Genomic DNA, 24,592 nt, shown 5'->3' with positions numbered 1-24,592 from the left:
GATGCCAGTAGCTGTAGAACATGTATAGTGAATCAGGCTTTATGCTGCGAACACTCTGAGAACAGGAATAAAGCCCGTTCAGCGCTAGGGAATAGTGTGGTGCTGGACATGCTTTATTCCCGCTCCGCGTGCATACTGTATGCTTACACAATCACTTAGCCAGATGTCAGATAACTAGCATAAAGATTTAGATCTCGGTCTGGACTGAATTGTCCTTCAGTCCGGATCCAGACAGGAGTCTGCCTATTGAGTACCCCTGTTCCAGGGGTCAAGGAGCGACTGGTTATCATGGGGGCTTAGCCTGTAAGGAATGCTAAGGGATAGCTTTCTAGGTATTTCTAGGTATTCTCTTGCCTGTATATTCTATTGCTTTTGACATCTTGTCATAATGTTGCAAAAATATGAAGAATAAAGTGAATATAGTAGAAATAGGGGGAAGAAACAGAAATGTGGAATAATGAGAGAATAAAGGCAGGGACAACAATAAACATTTTAGCACACTTTTCAGTGATTTTTTTTTGCCCTCTCCCTTGAGTTAGCATGGCTGGAGTTGGAAAAATCTTATTTAAGTAGTAATGCATTTCCATGTTCCTTTTAAGGGAATGGATAGATAGATTATCGATTTAAGTCACTCTCACTGTAGATGGTATGTGGGAATTTTAGCGTGTGTCACTGCCGAGTGATCCCAACTGTACTGTGTGCCCTTCAATTCTTTTAACCTTCGACATAATTAACAAAGTGCCACTCTATTTGTCTGCTTTCCCTAGAAGGTGTAAGTATCTTGAAGTATGCCATAAAGTGCCTAAGGAGTGGGATTTGGTACTTGGATACTTGGAAGCACTTTGTTGGCTGTGCATGATGTGAGCTTTGGCCCAGCTTCTGAGGAACACTATTTAAAGTGTTCCATATCCTCATTTACCACTGGCCCCTGGGCAGCCACTGTCCATCACTAACACAAGGGAAATCACGTCTGACCTTAATTTTTCTCCTTTGTGTGGCAGTTGAATAGAAATCTGCCCTTAAAGAAAAAGTTCACCCAAAAATGAAAATGCTGTAATTACTTTCTCACACCAAATATGAACAAACCTCTATGACTTTGCTTATTATGTAGAATAAAAATATGTATATTTTTAAAGAATCTTCAAGCTGCTCTTTCAATGCAACAACAGTTCATAGTTGTTCATTGTTGTAATTAACAATTAACAAAACTTAAATCAACACAAACGCTGAACTGAAACATGACCACAGACGTCAAACACACAAACACACATCTCCATGTGTATCTCTCTCTCTCTCTCTGGCATCCCCAGCTCCTCCCTTATCTCTCTCCCGCTGATTGCGCAACTCAGCGTGGGGGGCATGCATCCTCATGGCCCAGCCAAGCCCTCCTCCTCATCACACGTGCATACTACTGCTGACTGGAAGCGATGATTAATATCTGTTTTGCACAAAAAGCGATCATATCACTTTAGAAGACATTCATTTAACCACTGTAGTCGTATGGATGACATTTATGCTGACTGTCTTTGCTTTTTGGAACTTCAGAGGTCTGACAAGGTCACAAAAAGTCTCGCAAGAGTCATTCACTATAGAAACCTCAATGTCCTCCTCCATTTTATGATGACTTGAAAACCCTCTGGGTTCATCAGCACCTGATTTCCGTCACCACCGCTCCTTTGTGAAGGAACAAAATGTTACGACACCAACAATCCCGAACACCATGATAGCTTATGGAAATTAGGCAGCAGCCCTATTCAAGTTTCTCATTTCTCTGTAGCATAGCAAGTGCCCATCATTTGCCCCACTTAGAGGAGCAGACTTGCATAAAACATGAGGTTATAAGCCCTCGGTGGAACAAGGCTGGCATTTCAACCCTAAGGAAAGAAAGCTGATTGTGTCCTCTGAGGGATTAAGCTCAGATGTTTAATATATTGCTGGATTATCAGAGATGCTCTCTGATAGGCTGGGTTTGTGCACTCATGTACATTGCCTGTGGGTGTTGCTGGTGTTGATTTGCTGTATGTGAGTAGAGGAAGTCCATGTCCTGTGGTGAGAAGATTTGTGATGGCTGCTGGTCATGATGGACATGTTGGTCATGATCTTCAGTGTAACAGACAGCGTCAATGGAGGTGCTAATAGGTCATGCTTGTTGACAGTGGCAGCAGATTGTTTCGGCCTCGCCGCCAGAGGTGTAGTGGTAAAAAAAGAGGTGGGTAAACTATAAATTCTGGTGGACCACGACGTGGTCACCCGGTAAGGTGGGCGACTGCCTACCGGTGTATGTGTATGCTGATGACATCGCTATAGGCTATCATTTCATGGTACTACCAAGGGTATCACTGGTTGTTCCCTCATCATAGGTCACACAATCACTATTCAATTCATACATTCATCTAAGTTCTTGTTAAAGAGACCCAAGAAGGAATAATATGGTTGAAATCTATAAAGTTTACTAAATGACAAAACAGAGAGAACAAAAATATTTAAGAGAGATAGAGAGGGAGATTTATATCCAGGGCTTCCAATGCAATGCACTTGTACATAATGATTAGGGATTTGGGATTATTTTCATAGTCGATTAATCTGTTGAATATTTTCTCGATTAATCAATTAGTTGTTTGGTCTATAATATGTCAGAACAATGTGGATCAGTGTTTCCCAAAAGCCCAGGAGGATGACGTCCTCAAATGTCTCGTTTTGTCCACATCTCAAAGATGTTTACTGTCACAGAGGAGAGAAGACACTAGAACATATTCACATTTAACAAGCTGGAATCAAATAATTTTTTACTTTTGTCTTAAAAAATGACTCAACCCGACTAATTGATTATCAAAATAGTTTAGATAGTAAAATAGTGCAGATTAACGACAGAAGAATGAATCTGGTGCCACATATTTTAATTTTAAGAAAACTCAGTTTCTGTAATTAACAGAAGAAAGACAATATAAGTTCCATTTTGAACACAAAATAACCACACATTGATTTTCGATTTATTTTTTATTTTTTACTAAGCCTATTTAAAATCGTATTTGATTGCAGAGAGCCGTAGCGCATTCGCGCAGCACTAGGCTACCTCTCGCTCGTCCCTCTCTCTCTCTCTCTCTCTCTCTCTCTCTCTCTCTCTCTCACACCCGTACCTCTCGCGCTCTCTCTCCGTCATGGAACACCGCTGCATAAATCTGTCCAACACAGCACTGTCAGTTATTACTTATTAGCCAGCATGCAAGGAGCCTAGCTAATAAGGAGAGCTATTGTTAGAATACAGCTGGATTTTTGAGGTCAGCACGCTGTATATAGCTGGTAGTAGTCAATATTGATGCACGCGCATGGGAAACACTGGCAGCAGCGCATTATGAAAGACTTCGTCTTAGGTTTAACATCCTATGAAACTAATAATGAACAATATGAAACTACAACGACATAAGCTTAATTTAAAATGGCTTAGGAACTATCTATTTAGAGGTGGATAAACGCAATTTAAAGGTGGATAAACCCACTTTGGAGGTGGGTAAACGCTATTTCCGAATTTTGGGAGGTGCGTAAACGGCGTTTACGTGCGTTTAGCCTCCACTACATCCCTGCTCGCCGCTGATGGTTTATATGCTATCTGACAGATGGAAATGGAAACAAAAGATGTGCAGTTGAAACTGACATAACTCACTAAATATTTCAGCAAATAATCAGTAAAGAGAATATTTTATGGCTCTTGAGCTTTTTGGATTCTTGATATGGCTGTTATGGCTAAAAAGTTTATTGTTGGCTGAAGATTTAGTCCTCAATTGGCAGAAATGTTTTACTTTAGCCGCATTTCAAGTCAGCCTTTTATATAACACTGATTCCACAATGTCAAACAATGTTTATACTGTGTATATACTGTATATATATAATATTTTCTAAACAGAAGAGAAAAGAGAACAATGTTCACTGCACACTGCCTAACTGATTCTAACTCCTAACAGAGGAAAGAAAGTTTTGACAGGGTTTGTGAAACACACAGAAACAGAATCGCTCTGAAAAGAGTTTCTGACGACACCTGGTGACGTATCCATTTATAGCCTGGCCGCAGGTGCATCTAATGATTACATCAGCCGAGGCTATAAATTCCGGTCAATGTTCATTGACGTGTTACACACACTATTTCAGCTCGGTTCACAGCTAGAGTTGTTCCCACGTAGCGCTTAGCAGCGCAGCATCGTAGTGAAACTTTTTGTAAAGGGAACAATCTTTTTTGTTATTTTTACCAGTTGTCATTTTGTGCCAAACATTTATTGCAAACATTTATTCCAAACATTGATTGCAACCAATCTAATAAGATTTAGCAATTTAATTAGTTAGTGCCTGTGGTTTGTTAAACTTTATAAGATACCTCCAGACTGATTTATCTTGAATTCCACCTGTGTTGTTTTTAGGTCTAGAAGAAACCAAAAACTCAAATTAAAAGAGACAAAAAAGTTATTCTTAATTTGCATTACATCTGTAAATAATAGCTTTGCACTCCATCACAATTGCTTCTGAAATTTTATAATTAAAAATCAGTCAGAAGGAAGAAACATTTAGCAATAATTCCCTTGTATTTTTTGCTAATCCATAGTGTTGTTGGCTCAGGTTTGTTAAACTTGTTTGGTCTGAATACCAGAGCAGTAAAATCAACATTCTTGTTTGTTCTATGTTTCCTTCTGTTTCATGGAAATGCATTTTAAAACTGCAACACACATTTACTTGCACATGGCTGATAAAAATCCCTGTTGTAAAACAGATGTCATGACTTTGAGTTTGTAATATGTGCTGTTTTGTATTTCCTTGACTCGTGTGCACATGGTTTGAGCATGTGAGTATGCTGGTCATTCTGCTAAACTGTGTGACTCTGGGCATGTTCCAGCCATGTGAGGACCTCAAGTGCCAGTCTGAGTGGTGTATCATCCTCCAGGTAAGTCTCACTCTATTACACCATGTGGGAGGAGCTCCGCTTGCTCATAATGTGATTTGTTTATTCAGCCAATTACTTAATTGACCCTTCGCTAAGCTCAGACAGCCTTGGTTTTGGTTGCTCGTTCTGACAAGCTCTGCAGAACTTCCTTTAGGAATGGATGAGAGAATGCCCTGAACGGCACGTTTTTTTGCTAAATATTCTCGTAAACGGAATGCATAATATTATTGATTGGGCTGTAATGAACAGTAACATTGCATATTTATCTGAAATTGTTTGTAAAAGAAATTGTTAAATTACACAGAAATTTTATTGAAAACTGCAGATTGTGAATCAGAATTGAGGCAAATGATCATCACAGTCACATAAAAAAAGAATAGCGTCATTTTATAGTGATTACACATCAAAGTGAAGAGAACTGCTAATTACCCCTTACACTCACTGTAATGCCGTAAACTCTTCTTTACTATGACCTGAATCAACACATCAATTCATTAATGTTAAGTTATTAGATTTAATTTTCCTGGAAGCAAATGTCAAAAGCAAAAACTGTCCCATCATCGAGTTCGATTTTATCCCATGTTTTATGGCATACACAGATTTCAGGGTTCAGCGGAGGCTTTGCCAGATATGCATTTTACTTCTGTCATTTTCTAATTCTCTGTGACCCTGCCCCACATGTGTATGTCCAAAAGAGCCTTCCAGTAGCATCAGCAGGATTGGTTAGCTTAGGCCAGAAATGGAAATTCAGCAAAACATGGACATGAACCATAGCTGATCTTCTCACACTCTCCTTGTGAACTGCTTGAATGATGCCCAATTTTATAGCTGTAGGAAATAGCTTATAAACTCATTGCATTCTGCATAAATTGGTCATAAAATATATCTGATCTTTAACTGATCCACTTTAGAAACACATGAAAACAATGAAAACATGCAGGATCATTGTTTGTGTGTTTTATGAAGCAGACTGTGTTTGTTTACTTGTGTGAATTTAAAGGAATATTCCGGGTACAGTACAAGTTAAGCTCAATCAACAGTATTTGTGGCATAATGTTGATTACCACAAAAGTTTATTTCAACTCGACCCTTCTTTTCTTTAAAAACAAAAATCGAGGTTACATTGAGGCACTTACAATGGAAGTGAATGGGGACCATTTTTGGAGGGTTTAAAGGCAGAAATGTGAAGCTTAAATGTTATAAAAGCATTTGTTATATAAGTTTTTTAAATTTTCATTTGTACAGTCGTTTTTAGGGTTCCCTCTGTCACTCACTTGACATTGTGTCGATGAAGTGACACTAGGGGTCACTCTTGGGAGACCAAGACACCTCTGATCTTTAATAAAAGGCCAATTGGAATTGGCGAGTGGTATTTGCATGCCACTCCCCCGAACATACGGGTATAAAGGAGCTGGAGCTCTCGAGCTCAGCATCGGAGAGCAGGCTCATCCAGTTGGACATGGAAACCTTGGCTGGGCTTCCCCCCTCGGGTACGGTCGCCAAGTCACAGGTCAACGCCGAAATGACGGACATGCTTTTCCTGGCAGCCACGAGCGTCAGGCTAGAGTAGAACCCTCCGCTCTCCCCTGAACCTTCATGGCTCGATGATTTGTTCCTGGGCCCGCGGCGTCGTTCACAACCACGCCCTGCCCTAGTTCCTTTTTTCTCGGAAGTGCGCGAGGAGCTGACATTGTCGTGGGAGGCACCTTTTACTGCCCGATCCCGATCTTTCAGCTCCCCTGCCCTTGAAGGTGTATGCTATAGCAGCACATCATGACACAGTGGACAGTAAGTCCTTAGGGAAGCACGACCTAATCATCAGGTTCTGAGAGGCACCAGGAGGTTGAACCCTGCCTCGTTCCCTCATGGGACCTCTCTGTAGTCCTCCAGGGTCTACGGGGCGCCCCCTTTGAGCCTTTGGAGTCAGTTGAGCTTAAGGCACTCTCTTTATAGACTAACCTCCTGACTGCACTCACTTTCATCAAGAGGGTAGGTGACCTGCAAGCGTTCTCCGTCAGTGAAACATGTCTGGAGTTTGGTCCAGCCTACTCTCACGTGATCTTGAGACCCCAACCGGGCTATGTGCCCAAGGTTCCCACAACCCCATTCAGGGATCAGGTGGTGAACCTGCAAGCGCGGGTTCAGGAGGAGGCAGACCCAGCCTTGACATTGCGGTGTCCGGTGCACGCTTTACGCATATATTTGGATCGCACAAAGAGCTTCGGAGTCTCTGAGCAGCTCTTTGTCTGCTTTGGTGGACAGCGGAAAGGAAGCGCTGTCTCCAAGAAGAGGTTCTCCAACTGGATTATTAACGCCATAGCTATGGCATATCACGCCCCGCAGGGCTACGAGCCCATTCTACCAGGGGTGTGGCGGCCTCCTGGGCCCTGACCAGTGGCGCCTTTCAAAAAGACATTTGCAGAGCAGACAAGTTTATCGCTTGTGAATAGCACCTTTCACCCCCACTGAGCTAAAGACGTGTACTGTTGACTCCCAGCCCTGTGGCATTTTCTCCTAGCCCTTTGGCAGACGAGTTTGCGGAGAAACTTGCTGCCGGCTCAGTACACGTGCTAACTAAGCCCTGTACTGGGGTAGGTGCTCTTCATGTGCTGGTTCCCCATAGGTAACCTCATGGGATGTATATCTTCCGCTATCTTCGTTTCCCTGTTGGTAAACTGCATCTTCCTTGGGCAGAGGCCCCTCTGCCCCAGTCACCATGTTTGTAGAAGCTCCTCCCCCGCTGGGTAGGACCTACTATGGGACTTCTCCACAGGACATACTTCTGACAAAAAATAGTCTGCAAGACCCTGTGAGGTATTCCACTCAAAATACCCGGAGTGTGGTCTCCCCACGAGAGGTGTCTCAGGCTCCCAAGAGTTACCCCTAGTGTCACTTCATTGACACTCGTCTCGTTCCCTCCAACAGGGAACAGAGGATATGGAATTAACAAGGACGTTTGCTGGCATTTTATCTTGAAAAAGAAATTGGCCCCATTCACTTCTATTGCAAGTGCCTCACTGTAACACAAATTTTTGAGGGGGGTGGGGTGGGTTTAAGAAAAGGAGGAACTTGTTAAAAACTATTTTTGTGCTAATCAATATTTTGCCACAAATGCTGTCGATTGAGCTTAACTTGTACTGAACCTGGAATTATTTTTTTTTGCATAGGGTCCACATACTTTTTCCAAAAACTGTCTAAACACACATTTGACGGTTTTAAACAATGTCATGGTTTTTCATTTTTCATTGTTTTGAGGGTATGTGGGAAAGAGTATCTATTCTGCCTCCCTAGTAATGTGTCTGTCATGCTATTTATCTAGATATTAATGTAGTCTGTGTCCACAGGTATTTGATGACTGCATCTTCGCCTTCTTTGCTGTGGAGATGGTCATCAAAATGATAGCCCTGGGGATTTTTGGATCAAAGTGTTACCTTGGTGACACATGGAACCGCCTGGACTTCTTCATTGTCATGGCAGGGTGAGGAATCCTGCCTCTTTTCTCACTTGTCAGTCATTCAGCTATTATCACCACAGTAAAGCTACTCAGGAGGGACTCACTGCTCAATTTACAGGGGCTCAGTTGGGAAAGAGAATTACCCTGAGCCTTCTCGGCACTTCTCATTTAACATAAAAAAAAATCTTGTTTAAAATGGCCTTTAAATTGAAGCGAATTATATTCACTTTAAGACTTTTAAAGTGCCTTTTAATATCACTTTACTTTTGTTATCCTCAAGTAAGATTGACAAATGGAAAGGTTACTAGAGTATGAACTTTAGTGTTTGACGCTTGCAGTTTCTGCTGCTCTGCTCCCTTCAGGATGATGGAGTATTCATTGGATGGTCATAACGCCAGCCTGTCAGCCATCCGGACTGTGCGAGTGCTAAGGCCCCTGCGAGCCATCAACAGAGTGCCCAGTAAGTGTCCATCCAAAACCAGCTTCTGATGGTAGCTGGTCATTTATGGTCATTAACTGGCAAGCATGGTCCAGTGAGGCCTCAGGCATCAGCCTCATTGGAGGCTTTTGTGAGACTGTTGCAATTGTTGCAAAAATGTTGCAATTGAGAGATTTAATGTCCAAAAACACTACCCAGTCAGTCAATAACTCTGACTGATTGGGTACCCAGTACCCTCACTAACCAGTCAATCAATAACTAGGCAGCGATTTGCATTTGAAGGCAGCTCATTAGGATGCTGGTTTCAGGCAGCCTTTCAAGGCACCATTTCAAGTGAGCAAATATTTATGCTTTTGGGATATTAAAGCTAGCATATGTTGGATTTATGCTGCCTTAAAAAAAACTGACCAGATGAAGGTATCTCAGTAGACAAGATGTGATGCAAATACTGGATTCGGATGAGTCTTGATGCCGACCTGAGAAAGTTGAGTATGGTTAGCTAAACATGCAGAAAATTCTGGGCAGAGAAAAGTTTATTATCGTGCTGTGCTGAACCGTGCTCAATTGGAAATGCTACTGTAACCATTCCATACTGTGCTCAGAACAGTTCGGCCCATGGTGAAAAAGCAGCTATTGTCTTGCGTCCTTTCATCTGCAGTCAAACATGAAAAGAGCTGCCAGGTAGCAGCTGGTGCCTTCTCAGCCAATCACATGATTAACTTCTGTGGTAGAAAGACAACTTACAAATCACTTCCTAGTGCATACATTACAGAGCAGAGCATGTCCTACAAAATGGTAGGGACTTATTTCTCACAGATATGAGTCTCTGTGTGGAGGAGGGACAGTTATATTTGATCACTTATATCCTTGTCTATAAGAATTGAGTTAACAAGTCCTTTAAATCAGAAGGCAAATACAGTTTTCCCGTGTCTCTTGTTTCTACTAATGGAGATCTACAGATCAGGAAGTGTCATCTGCTCTTTTTTTTGAATGGCTCATAGATTTAGAGTATGGTTAAGTCTTCTCCACCACATCAGATTTAATGAATCTGCTGTTGCCCAGATGGAAGATGAGATACTGTGATATATTGGTCTGAGTGTTGCCACAAGTGCAAGTGCTTTTAGTATGGAATTATATTATTATGCACTGAAGTGAATTGTGGATGGTAGTTTGAGTTCATGTGTGCATCTGTGTGTGTGTGTGAGTTTGTTATTGCTGGGATGCAATCTCGCACCTGGTGCTGTAATTCAAATACCAAGCTAGAAACCCTTTTCAGCTCTATGCTAAGTATGCGGGGTTCCCTGCTACACAGTATGCAAAAATCATTACATCAAATGAGTAGGATGTCCAAAAGCTCATGATGCAGTAGGCGAACAGTACCTACTACTGAGGAACCATCCCAGAACAGTTAACAGATGTGGTCTCCATGATGAAGTGTTCAAGTTACAAGCTGGACATTTTTTCTCCACGCCTTCTTAAAGAAGTTTTCATTCCAATCAGTTCTAGTGTGACAGCTATAATGAACAGCTCATTAGCAAGTGGAGTGGTTCGAAGTAGTTTTAAACAGACAATTCTACATCCTTTGTTTAAAAAAAACTTTTTTGGATTTGGCAATACACAACAATTACAGACCAATCTCCAAACTTCCTTTTATTTCCAAGATTTTGGAGAGAGTTGTTTATTCACAGCTCTACTCCTATCTAAATACATTTAACATTTTAGATACATTTCAGTCTGGTTTCAGACACTTGCACAGCACTGAATCTGCATTGGTGAAGGTCACTAATGATATTTTACTCTCCATGAATTCAGATATCAGTGCTGAGTTCGACACAATCAACCATAATATTTTCCTCAATCGTCTAGAATGTATGGTTGGCATCCAGGGGATGATCCTCCAGTGGTTTTCCTCCAATCTAATAGAAAAGACATTCGCTGTGAATTTAGGTAATTAATCTTCTACTGCGGCTCAATTACAGTGCGGTGTCCCTCAAGGGCCAATCTTAGGACCCTTGTTATTTTCACTGTTTATGCTTCCTCTGAGCTCTATTTTTAAAAAGTACAGCATATCTTATCACTGTTATGCTGACCATTCCCAATTTTATTTCCCAGTGAGTGTACACAAGAATCGTTCTTCTGAGAAGAAGAGTTCTGATTTTAGGTTCCACTCTGTCCTACTTACTTGGCCTAGTTGCCCAGTTAGGTCCTCTGTCGTCGAATGTACAGGATCATGTGAGGAGTCTTGGAGTGATTGTAGACTCATCATTACTTTTTAATAAGCAGATCAGTGCTGTTGAGTAATAAGAAGATTGTCAACCTTAGTTCTATCGCTAAAATAAAAAAAATTATATCCCTTAAAACTTGGAAATTGTGATCCACTCACGTTTTTCTTCAAGGTTAGACTATTGCAACTCATTGTACATTGGTATGCCACAAACTGCGTTATCCTGCCTACAACTTGTTCAAAATGCGGCAGCTAGGATTTTATCAGGGTCAAGAAAGCGGGATTACATTTCCCCGGTTTTAGCATCTCTACACTGGCTTCTGGTGAAATGCAGGATCGATTTTAAAATTCAGAATTTTGTCTACAAGGCACTATGTGGTCTCGTACCCAAATATATCAGTGACATTCTACACCCTTACTCCCCCACCAGAGCGCTCAGTTCTTCTGATCCTTCTATTGAATGTTCCTCATGGCCGCTATAAGACTAAGGGTGACCGTGCCTTTTCTGTGATAGGTCCTAATCTATGGAATAGAGAAAATGTTCTCCTTCTCTCTCCACTCAGACAGGACCATTTAAGGCCACTCCTCCCCACATCATGCCCTTAAATTATATCAGGAATACACACCCACCTCAAACATATTAGTCACACGCTTACACAGGATACATAGCCACTCTCGGAGGGCACTTACCTCGATGATGTTTGCTTATGTTTTCCTGCTCTCGGAGTCAACCATACAGTGTTCACTGTTCTTTGCTATTGTTGTTTTGTTGTGTCATATTGTGTGTGAGTGGATACAATAACACCCGGGAAGAAGAGGTGCGGCTACCTTTGTGTGCATATATGTTAAGTTTGTACATTTGTACAGAGATGATTTAACCTCTAAAAAACTCAACTGTGCCAAAAAATTACTAAAACAGCAACTGTGTGTGGGGTGGCCAATGAGGTGTCCAGGCTTCAGCCCATGGTGGCCACGGCCACCCCAGGCCACCCCCTAGCTCTGCCACTGGTTCACACTGGCATTATTAACACTGAACCTAAAGATAATAAACAAAAGGCTTTAGGAAAAAGTCTCAACCTGATTGGACAGCTTTTATGACATATATTTTGTGATGGAACTTGCCAAACATCCAAAAAAATGCTGGCTGCTGTGCTAAATGCGCTCGTTTGATTTATATATGTATATATGGTGGCATTTTTATCAGCTGAGAACAAACGAAGAGCTAATAAAATTTGTAAAGGAGTCAAAACAGTGCTAGCAATTCCTCTGTTGTACACACAAACGAAGATATGCTGCAAGAACGACTGAAGACAGTTCCAACACATGTACCAACTATAATGTGCAACATAGCTCCTATGATTAGAAGAACCAGGTATGCTTGAGGTCAGCATTAGGCAAATTACTACCTGTTTTTGGTCCGTTTAGATGTCTTTTGTCCATATTGCATTCATATATCAATCTAACCGCACCAGAGTTTGTTTGGAAGCGGACCGAGACCCACTATTCAGGGGGTATTGGTCCACTTGTTTGGTGTGCACCAAAGTTCGGATGGCAGCTTTCACACTTGTTCAAATGAACCGCACTAACAGAACAATCGCACCAGAGTTTGTTTTAATCTAACCAAACCTGCCCAGTGTGAAAGTTTATTTAAAGAAATAGTTCACCCAATCATTTTTATTCTCTCAGCAGTTACTCACCCTTATGCTATCCCAGATGTGTATGACATTCTTTCTTCTTTTGAACACAAACAAAGATTTTTAGAATAATACTTCAGCTCTGTAGGTCCATACAATGCAAGTGAATGGTGATTAGACCTTTGTAGCTCCAAAAATTGCATAAAGGACACATAAAAGTAATCCATATGACTCCAGTGGTTAAATCCATATATTCAGAAGTGAAATGATAAGTGTGGGTGAAAAACAGAACAATATTTAAGTCCTTTTTTATCTAAATCTCCTATTTAACTTTCAGATGTGAAAGTGAATCAAAACAGGCACCACATGTGACTTTCAGATGTAAAAGTGGAAGTGGAGATTTACAGTAAAAAAAACATAAATGTTGATCTGTTTCTCATATAACCATTTAAATTAAACTTGTTCAGACAAACAGTGACAAACACGTTACTGACCTTTAGTAATCTAACGGAATATGTTACAAATTACATTTTACAGCACGTATTCAGTAATCTGTAGTGGAATACATTTAAAAAGTAACCCTCACAACCCTGGAAAAACATCCCTTAGAGTTTTCCTATTATGGTAATTCTCAGTGCTACTCTGGCATTTTTACATCCCCTATTTTTAAGATCACATTGGGCCACATAGTAATTGAAGAATCTTGTCTGCATTAATACATAGAATGAAAAAGAATTTGCCAATTTGAAAAACGTTTTGCAGTCATGGATTTCAGCCAGGCTCACAATGGGAGTGGGCTGGAGAGTGAGAAGAGGTGCACAGTTAATAAGCCTCGTTTTGACAGTGGTGGATGAAGCACACCTGATGTGAATAATGCTTCATCACCCCTGTCTTTAAAACGTAGAGTGCACCTCTTCTTGGGGAGCCATCTTCAAATCTCCATGGGCACACACTGGCATCCTCGCATGCCTAGGACCAGTGCGGGGAGGGTTCGGACTAATTAGATGCAATGCCGGACCTGCTTTGCGGACCCCCGACATGAGTTAGATGTGTCGCAGGGGGAGAACAGCACACGTCACGGCCGGCGGGCTATATCTGTCATGGGCCTGGGAAGACCAGCCGCTAATGACGACGACGTGCCACAGATCCAGGAACTCAAGCCTGGGCCACTCCATGGTCATTTAAGACATTTAGTCTTAATTGTCCATTAAAGTCAGACTCAGCCAGTCTCTTTGGTCCCTCAGCAGTGCACTTAAAATATGCAATTTCTCTGCTCTGTCAAATATTACAAGGGACCAATTTAGGTTAGAGGTGTCCTAGAATCTGAGGTTTATACATATTAAAAAAACTCTCAACTCATAAATGTGCCCCTGTATCGTATGCTTCTTTGTAGCAAAGCAATTTTACATAGTTAAAAAGAATACTACTTATATTATTATGACTAATGTTACCAACAACTATGATCATTGTTATTGTATGTATTATTAATAAAGCACTTTATTTATACTACTGGTCAACCGATATGGTTCTTTCAATGGTAGAGTCTAAAAACACATAATTGATTTAGCAAATTCTTAATGCAATTTTTTTAAATTCTCTCAAAGCTAGAAAAATAGAATTGAAAAAGTCCCACACACTGTTATAATCTGTTATAATTTAATAAAGAATTGCAAGCTACATGATAGTGTGACTATTTCGAATCTATTTTTCCATTACAGTGTCTTTTGCTCCTGCCCTTCAACCTCCCAGGTGTACGGGGGTACTTATTCAAAAGTTGTTGTTTTTTTACAACTCTTAAAAAAAGTTCCTACAGTATATTTTAAATATTGGCCAATTAATTGGTCTGCTTGATATATTAGTCAATCACTCATTTATTTGTCTTTTTTTTTAATAAAGCAAAAAAAGTAAGTACTGTGTGTACAACAATTAACATGATGTTGCCTCTGTTTCTTGTTTCTGCAGGTATGAGGATATTGGTCACTCTGCTTCTAGATACTCTGCCTATGTTAGGCAATGTCCTCCTGCTGTGCTTTTTTGTCTTCTTTATATTTGGCATTGTTGGGGTACAGCTCTGGGCGGGACTTCTTAGGAATCGCTGTTTCATGGCAGATGACGTTAAAGCGTAAGTACTGCCTGACTCTTATCTAACTGCCAGCTTTGTCCCTTCTTCTCCTCATTTCCCCCTCTGTCCTCTGGGAGCATGTCAGCACCTCAGATATGATCCAAAGTGGCAGTCAACTGTTGCCAGCAGCAATGGCATTTCAGCTGCTGACAGGTTTGTAAACTGAACATTACACCCTGGCAGAAAATCAGTGTTCAGTGAATCAGCCTGCGAGTACTGTAGGCACACACACACAGCTAATGCCCTGTGCACAAAGGTATAGGGGAAATAAATCTTGAAAGTCTATCATGAGTACACACTGTGATCATCAAAATGAGTTGTTTTAGAAGTCATGTATTTTTATGTAATGGAACAAATTAGTGCTCTGTAAGTGCTTGTGTTTGTGTAATGGCCCTTGTTGTTCAGATATGCAAGAGCAACAAGATTTTCTTATGTCATGTCTTATTTAGCTCTAAAGCTGAACTGCCTTGATCTTAAGTTTTTTTTTCTTTCTCCAGATTGTGGTGAAAATGTATTATTATTTTATTTAAAGTACTGCAGAAGATGATTCTTCTTGAAGAATCACAGGGATTTGATGGCCTTTACTCACATAAAGTTGATTTAATTTTTGAAGTGGATTAGCAGTACATTTTTGACAATATATTCCAGATATTGCTGACTTCAGGGTATGTTTTCTTATGTGTGGGTGTTTGTTTTTTTTTTTTTTGTTTTATATAAATTACTGAGTTTATAAATTATATACACTGAGTTTATATATATATATATATATATACACTACCAGTTAAAGGTTTTGAGTTTATGTTTCTAGTGATCTTTTTGTTGACAAAGATAAATTGTGCCTATGCACAGTATGAATGTCTTTACAAAACAAAAATAATTTTAGTTTAAATCGGAAAATTTAAATCGGTTTGTTGGACCGGATAGTGAAGAAAGAGCAGTCAACAAGTGGCCGACGTGTACATGGGAAATCCGTGAATACTTTTAAAAGCATATCAGGTGGATCTCAGAGAATGCCCAGAGTGTGCTGAGCTGTAGCCTAGACAAAGAGTGGTTTCTTTGAAGAAGCTAAAATATAAGATAGCTTTGATTTTGTTCAACATTTTGGTCTGTATATAATTCCTATACTTCCATTTGTGAAATGTCATAGTTTTGATGACTTTACTATTGTTCTAACATGTGGAAAATAGTAATAATAAAGAATGAGTACTCTAGGTAGATGTGTTCAATGCTGTGAAGCAAATGCAATGTTCTTTGTCTTTCCACAGCCTCTATAATCTGTCATTCATGAGTCCATACTTCATGCATGAGGATGGTGAAGACAACCCCTTCATCTGCTCCACCAATAAGGAGAATGGCATGCTGCGTTGCCATGAGGTGTCTCCTCTTAAGGAGGGGGATGTGGAGTGCTCTTTAAAAGCACCTCCACAGGGACATGCCTATTTTGGCCTGGATGGACCCAGCAAGAACAGCTGTGTTAACTGGAATCAGTATTACAGTGTGTGTCATCCTGGGGAACTCAACCCCCATAAAGGGGCAGTGAACTTTGATAATATTGGATATGCCTGGATTGCGATATTTCAGGTAAGTGTCTCACATTGTGGATTAGTGATGTTTGTAATACAAATCACTGCCATATCAATGGCCTTTTTGTTGTAATGTGCAAGTTGACATATAAGAAGGCTGTGGAAACAGTGCATTAGAACAGGGGTCTAAAAACTTTAGAATATTAAATTTTATGCCTGGCATATAATAACATGTAGATAATACCATATAATTGTATTTACATACTTCATGATGCTTACATTGCAAAGCCATTCAAATAATCATTAATGATGTACAGAGTCATATACATGTATATTACATTTAACTTGTACTTAGTACATTTGAATGAGGGTGGGACAATGAAACATTTAGCTGAGCTTCAGCTTCTTGACTGGAGTAAGACTATCTAAATCTTAAAATTGTATATTTAACAAATATTTTCATTTTCTATCAAATTAGTTTAAGATCATCAATAATTGGCAGACCCCCGGCAGTGAGGCCACCAGCCTAATCACACAGTGAAATCGGAAAGAGTAGGTCGACTTTTTTTGTGTGTGAAAAAAACAAACGGTATGTGCTTACCGAAACTTGAAACGCTGCCCCCAGTGGCCAAAGTGGTAAATGTTGTAGGGCATATAGACATGTGTAAGCTCTGTTTATGTCTAGGAGAAGTCGCCAAAAGCTAGTTGTGAAGCAAGTACTTTTCAGCAGTACAGGGTGTAATACAGTGAAGAGGAATGCATATTTTATGGACTGTAACCCCCAACCCAAAACTAAACCTAACGATTAGTCGAGTAAAAATGAAATTTTAGGGGGAAATGTGCAACCTCCGAATCGCACTTGTCACTGATTAAAGTACTTCCTGATTTCAGTGTGAATATGAACCCTGGTCTCTCAAGCTGCTAACGCAGCGTGCTGCTGTTCATGCCACGTGGGAAGGTCAAGTCAAGTCATTTTTATTTGTATAGCGCTTTTCACAAAGCAACTTTTCAAAAAAATCATGCTTTAACAGAAAATTTAAGAATTGTATTATCTAAAAAGTCTTAGAGTCATCATTGTGCATTTTTATTAAAATATGAGTGTAAAATGTGTTTCAAAATAAATAAGTAAATAATTATTGTATTTAGAACCCCTGAGAGCATTTCAAAGGTGACTGTGGCAAGGGACACAAAACTCCATAAATTTGCCTTTGGAGAAAACAGACTCACTGTGGTGGCTAGTTCCCCTCTGGGTAAACAGCATAAATATAATGCCAATATTGGTTAATTATGTGTAGTGCAGGTCATGGTTTAAAATTATTAAACTAAGTAAGTGTTAAGGGCCAATGTTTAAACAACAATATTTTGTACAAACTGTAAGATGAATGACTAATGTCTTTGAGGACATTAACTGCAGAAGTTCAAATGGATGTATTTTCCTTTTTTAGTTGGCTGATGAAGGCTTTTGTTGGCAACTAATTGCTTGTCTATGCATTCCATTTTAAGAGTGTAGTCCATCATTAGACCAAGGTGATGCAGGCAGAAATCAGTGAGGCGCATCGCAGTTCAACTAGCAGGTAATTTTGGTGAGGTCTATCCTAAGTTCAAGTTTCAGGCAGTGGCACATGCAGTATCCCATGTCTTATGGTTGGAGTTGGCATCAGATCATCCTCTGTGAAGTTCATCACCATAGACTGTAGTGTATCTGGCTGGCACAAGATGCAGTTGGTCGTCATCACTCATCAACATGCCGCAATGGGAGTCAGACACCAAGCAGGAACGGAGGTGAATCTGGCCGGATATCTGATATGAATCCCGAGGTTGGGACAGGGAAACAAATAGATTAATATTTGCGTTGATGCCATTCAATTTATTGCAGAGTTATAAAATATGAGAATTGTTTCCGGTTCCAGCAGATCTAACTAATGCAGCATAACTACGAGTTGATGGATAAATTAGGTTCATGCCTGGCTGAATAGATGAGTCTTTCATCTAGACTTAAACTGAGAGGGTATTTCTGAGTCTTGAACAGTGTGAGGGAGACTATTCCATAGTTTAGGAGCCAAATAGGAAAATTATCTCAAAAGAGTTGAGAATATCGCTAAATGCGTATCACAATGTGCCATTTTCATTATCAATGTGAACGTTAAAGTCACCAACTATTAAAGCTGTATCCACAGTAACTACTAGATCTGATAGAAAATCTGCAAATTCACTAACAAATCAGAATAAGGCCCGGGTGATCTATATACTGTAGCAAGGGCAAAAGACGACAGAGATGTTTTATTTATATCTGATGATGTCACCTTAAGCATTTTAGTTCAAAAGACTTCAACTTGTATACTGTTCTGAGTAACACCAAAAATGTCACTGTAAATTGCAGCATCACCTCCTCTTCAACACTTCAGACAAGGCTCATGTTTATAACAAAAACCTGGGGAAGTAGATTCATTTAAATTAATATATTCATCCGGTTTAAGCCAGGTTTCAGTAAAACAGAGTGCATCCAAACTAGTGCTTTGGCTGAAAGAGATTTAATGTTTAGTTGCTTTATCTTTATATGATGTTTCTTTTTTTTATTTATTTTTTGTTATTTTTCATTTTGACCTCAATAAAAAAATGTCTAAAGGATTTTGTTAGGGGTTTGTGTTTGGTAGTTTGAGGAACAGATAGGTTAAGCCATTGTGTCTGCTTCCTGACCTGGGCACCAGTTAGTGAAATACTATCTCTTGAGACATTGAGCCATGTTGCTAGAAACGAGAGCGGCACCTTCCCTGGAGGGATGGAGTCCATATATCTTTAACAGGTCAGGTCTATCCCAAAAACTCTTCCAATTGTCTATAAATCCTATCCTATTCTCCAGACACCACTGAGGTAAACATGCTGAAACCGATGCAAAATTGTTTGATGGGAAATTTTGCAAGTCAGTGACTCGGCATACTGTCGCCGATCTTAGGATACCAGAACATTCGGAAACAGCATTATGTATGATCATATTGTGGCCATGGACCCCCCAGTTGAAGATCCCCTGCATTAAAAAGTGCCAAAGCCCTAGTTATTCTAAAGAAAGATGAGGTCTTTTTACAACTTTTAATTGCTAGAGTTTCTTCTTGGTAAGCAAACTCCAACCACTCCTGAATCTCCTTTAAGCAAATGTCTGTTTTTGTCATTTATGCCCCCTATTTGCAAGACACTCTGAAAAGTGTCTTGCAAAGATTTTTTGATGGGAAAGTGGTATCATGTATCATTGTCTATTGAAATCAAATAAAAAAAGAAAGAGCGTCTCATTGCTTATTAACTCATCAGCACATTCAATCCATCCTCATCAGCAGGTCTAAATTATTTCAGATGGATTGGTGACACAAACCCCTGTCTAAGAATACTTAATATGTGCAGACATGTTCCTGGTTGGGGGCGCATTGGGCCCAGCGTACAAACACACAATGAGACATTTGCTCCATATTTTGGAAATTAATGTCATTCTTGTTTATCCAATCGTCACAAGTGGGTCAGTCAGATGGTGTCCCTGTTGGCTGGGTTAATGACAGCACAGGGTTTGCAATTGTATGTCTGGAGGGTTTTCACCTGTGTCAACATAAGATCTTTATTGGACCTCGATTGCTCTCATAAGATGACACAATCAGTAGCAGGCTGCTCTAAAACTCAAAAACAACGTTTATGCATAAGGAATGTTCACAGATACAGTTGCCTGGATTTACCTGTATTTTTGTATAAATTGCTCATACAGTAATATGTGATCTTCCTTCATACTGAAGTACAGTAGTGATATGCCAAGGTGATGGGATCCACGAACCAGTGGGCCATCCTCTGTTCCCGGGCCAGTGCTTGCAGGCTCACCAACTGGTCCCTAAAAGGAGTAGTGGGAACCTTGGGCACATAGCCCGGTCGGAGTCTCAAGACCATGTGAGAGTATGCTGGACTAAACTCCAGGCATGTATTGCCGACAGAGAACGCCTGAAGGTCCCCAACCCTCTTGATGGAAGTTAGCGGAGTCAGGAGGGTGTCTTCTGGGAGAGGGCCTTTTGCTCAACTGCCGAGCGGTGTCCACCATGGTGGCGGACTATCTGCCCGAGAGTCCGCACCATGACCTTCGTCACCCGCAGGTTGAGGTAATTTAAAGAGACATTAAACTTGCCCTGGGGCGAGCTACCTGTCTCATCCCAGAACTCGACTGGGGCAAACGAGTGTACTGGGGATGGGAGGTCCGTGGGAGTTCACCCAGTGGAACCGCTCCCATTGGGGTCCCCAAATCACCCCCAGCACTAACCGTCGGTAGAAGGACTGGGGCGGGGAGCAGCTGGGGTGGCTTTTCCTCTGAAGAAGGAAAGCAGTGACTGCAATGTTGCCATGATCATGCTCTCGCAGTGAGAGCATGAACCATCCAAGAATGCTGTCTTCACGTGGCTACAGTCCATACACATGAGGCAGCGATCTTGGCCATTAGAGACAGAGAGATAGTGACCGCATCCAGGAACTACACCCAGATGGAAAGGCATCTTTAAAAAGACGCTTTCCATTATTGCTCACTCTTTTAGAGGAATACGCTGCCGATGCACCCAGTGGCGTTCTTATCCGTGCAAGAGGGGAGAACCCACTGCAATGCACCATATATCCAACAGCTTAAAATGCTTTTTTTGCTTCAAGGTGAATGGAACAGCAGTGGAGTGCATAGACACCGCTCAGCTCCAAAGAACAAATCTGAATGAGTGGTTGCAAGCCAGCTCCTTTTATACCCGTATATCCTGGGGAGTGGCATGCAAATTCTACTCGCCAAGTTTTATTGGCCTTTTCTCAAATATCAGAGATGTTTGGAGCTCCCAAGGGTGACCCCTAGTGTCACTACATCGACACAACTTTGAGTGAGTGACAGATAGGGAACTTTATTTTCAATGTAAATTTCATCAAAACTTGATGAAAAAACATTTGTTATAGTAGTTGAAGGAGTGAGGTCATGTTTATTCTTCAGCCAAATCTTAAGAAAGAATGTATGGCCATATCTTAAAAATGTTAATTGAATATCCTTGACTATTTTAATGCAAATAAATGCATATTATTAACAGTGTTTGTTTTTCATGTTAACATGATAGTTTCAATGAAAGTTTTAGGTAAGATAAATACTGAAAAAAGTTCATCTTTTTCATCTGGATAATGTGGCCCTTGCAAGAAAGTGGTTTTAAGAGCCCAGCCGTATAGTATAAACCCCCAAATGTATTTATTTATTTTTAAATACACATATGTTGTGAATAAAAGCAGTCACAGAGTATCATTTAGTTAAAAAAATATAGATTTTAATACCAACAATTCCACTACAAGCACTGGGACAAGTCATAAAGTATAATTCAGGACATGCTTTTATGTTCCATCTGTGCTATTTTATAACTGTTTGACTGTGTCATAATGTGATAGATGAATGTCTTGGGCTAATGCAGTGCATCTTGTTGGGTTTGTTTTTTTTTGCGTTTCACACCTTGAGCACCATGTTTATAAGACACATTGTCAATTTATAAGTAGTTTAACTTTTCACACAGAGCAGAGAATGTCAGTTTTAAAACAATGAACCAATTAGATGAAACTAGAGGCAGGATAAGCATATTTACAAAAATGGACAAGCATATTGATTGTTTATATTCGCAATGGCTTATGAGCCTATAAATGACCCTTCTGTCGAATTCCATGGATTTGATCTTCATTTGATCTAATTTTCTCTTCTCTTCACTTTTCACAGGTTATCACTTTGGAAGGATGGGTGGACATCATGTATTATGTTATGGATGCCCACTCCTTTTACAATTTTATATATTTTATAATGCTTATTATAGTAAGTATGCTCAATTTAAAAATATTTCACAATCTTTCTTATAAAGATAAAATGATCTCATGGATTGGTGATTGGTTCTTGGTGCTAAGGTCCTTTTTGTCCCTCAGGTGGGTTCCTTCTTTATGATCAACCTGTGCCTGGTTGTAATAGCCACCCAGTTTTCTGAAACAAAGCAGCGTGAGAACCAACTGATGCAGGAGCAGAGAGCACGCTACCTCTCCAATGACAGCACGCTCGCCAGCTACTCCGAGCCAGGAAGCTGCTACGAGGAGATGCTCAGGTACATCAGCCACCTGTGCCGCAAGGTGAAGCGCCGCGCTTCCCGCATCTACCATGGCTGGCAGAGCAAGCGCAGAAAGAAAATGAACCCCAACAGTGGGCTGGGTGGAGGAGGAGGGGGTGGAGGTGGGGCTAATGGTCACAGCAGGCACAGAGGTGGTGGCCACTGGGTCCGCTCCATACACAATCTCATCCAGCAGCACCAGCGTCAGCATTGTCACCTCAGCAATGGCAGCCCCAGCCCTCTTGCTGCTACGGGGACTGGCGAGGCTCTAGAAATGAGGTCCATCACAACGGGACCACAGCTTACTGTGTCCTCTCAGCTAACCACTGTGCAGAATCTATCTTCCAGGACTCAATCTGTGCACAGTATCTATCAAGGGGATTTTCACGTGACCCCGCAAGTGCGAACGAACACTGCTGGTGAGCCCACACTTCCAAGATTAAACGGGGGCATGAATTATCCAACCATCTTGCCCTCCTTCATCTGCAGCTACACTGCCAGCAACCCTGCAGGTAAAGGGAGAGTGGAGTCCAACACCAATACAGGATGTGATGCGATATATCCCTTCGAGAAGCTGCAACAACTCCTGGGAGAACACAGTAAGTGTTATTGGCCCAGTGTCATTTAGAATTCTCAGTTGTTTTTAGAGGAGTACGTGTATTAAGTGAGCTCTGGATGTGCGTCCTTCACATGATGTGTGTCACTGTATGTTGATATCAGGCATGAAATGTTATATATGAAGTCTTGTACATGTGAATATACGTGTGTGTGTATATATATATATATATATATATATATATATATATATATATATATATATATATAAAATTATTATTTATTTATTTATTTATTTATTTTTTTTAGGGCTGTCAATCGATGACATTTTTTAATCGAATTAATTACATGGTGTAACAATTAATTAATCGCATATACAAATATTTGCTTAGAAAGCCCCTCATTTAACAATAATTTAATATATAATGATAAAATAATTATACATAGTTATCTTTAAATATTAAAAAATTATATATATATAAAATAAAAAAATGTTCAGATAATTAAAACGCATTACATTCTTGTAGCAGAAGAGTTAATCATTGATAAAACAATATAAAAGTGGCTTTAGAATACAATGTATTGTTTACTACCATATTATTGAACATGTGTCAATCATTGGCATCCAGTTCACAGCAATCCATTTCACAAGTGAATTTGTCATTCAGTTGGAGATTTATTATGAGGGCTTGTTTAAGAGCCCGTCAATGAACAACTGCGTCAGATATTTTTTAGATACAAGCCAGGGGTATACATAGTACACAATACTACAGATATATATTACAATAATGCCAAGACATTATATTCATTACATAGTGCAATGGTTTTCAATGCTTTGGGGTTGTTGGAGGTACAAAGAGTATTTAAATAATATATTTAAAAACAATTCTCCAAAATAATACTGCGTGGGCACATTCCCAAAAAAGATGAGGGGCAGATTCATCTACAGCATTACAGAAGGAGTAAAGTGGATCTATTTCAGGGAGCATGTTTCTTAAATAAAGATTGACTGGGTAAAAACTGTTACACCGTTTTTACCCAGTCAATCTTTATTTAAGAAACATGCTCCCTGAAATAGATTTGGTCTGATCTGTTCTCGTTCCTTCTCATTCATTATGACTGTAGAACTCCTGACAGGTGTAGGTGTCACTTTCACCAGGAGTTCACTTTTGATGAGGTCCACAGATGCTCAGTTCCTAAGCCAAAGCCAAAGCCATATTAACTATTTTTTATAGTGGTTTTGAAATTAAAGTACGATGAATTAAAATGATGCCGAAATAATAATAAAGATAAAAAATTATACAGACAAAATTGAAATGCGGGACACTGCTTAAGACTTGCGGGACTTGGAAAGCTTCCAATTTCGGGACTGTCCATATGGTCACCCTACCATACGACCTGCGTCAGACATGCTTGTGTCGTGTCTTGGGTGTGTTGTGTCATAAAAATAAAATATTTAGGTCACTGTGTCAAGTTAATATAGTTTAATACTAAATCTTTAAACACATATTGTGATCCCTTAGTTCATATTTGAACCCTTAGTAACGCATATCTGTGTTGTTTTCTTCACTGTATATATACAGTGGGTACGGAAA

The 24,592-nt window shown here is 40.1% G+C and overlaps 1 protein-coding gene across 4 annotated transcripts in view; it reads left to right on the top strand.

The window, feature by feature from the left end:
- Positions 1 to 24,592, top strand: part of LOC127647333 (voltage-dependent T-type calcium channel subunit alpha-1H-like) — a 115,180-nt gene that overhangs the window by 33,320 nt on the left and 57,268 nt on the right. For 2 of the 4 annotated variants that reach the window (XM_052131508.1, XM_052131507.1), the window contains exons 2-8: positions 4,826 to 4,927; positions 8,272 to 8,405; positions 8,744 to 8,841; positions 14,641 to 14,800; positions 16,066 to 16,381; positions 22,067 to 22,159; positions 22,267 to 23,041. In XM_052131508.1, coding sequence (XP_051987468.1) covers positions 4,835 to 4,927; positions 8,272 to 8,405; positions 8,744 to 8,841; positions 14,641 to 14,800; positions 16,066 to 16,381; positions 22,067 to 22,159; positions 22,267 to 23,041 — 1,669 coding nt within the window. In that variant the 5' untranslated portion in view covers positions 4,826 to 4,834. Of the gene's footprint in view, positions 1 to 4,794; positions 4,928 to 8,271; positions 8,406 to 8,743; positions 8,842 to 14,640; positions 14,801 to 16,065; positions 16,382 to 22,066; positions 22,160 to 22,266; positions 23,042 to 24,592 lie in introns of those variants that run through there. The other 2 variants (XM_052131505.1, XM_052131509.1) reach the window with 2 other exon arrangements.

Source organism: Xyrauchen texanus, chromosome 8 (genome assembly GCF_025860055.1).
Source record: "Xyrauchen texanus isolate HMW12.3.18 chromosome 8, RBS_HiC_50CHRs, whole genome shotgun sequence".
NCBI classification, from domain to species: Eukaryota; Metazoa; Chordata; class Actinopteri; order Cypriniformes; family Catostomidae; genus Xyrauchen; species Xyrauchen texanus.
This window is presented reverse-complemented; position numbering and strand designations above follow the sequence as displayed.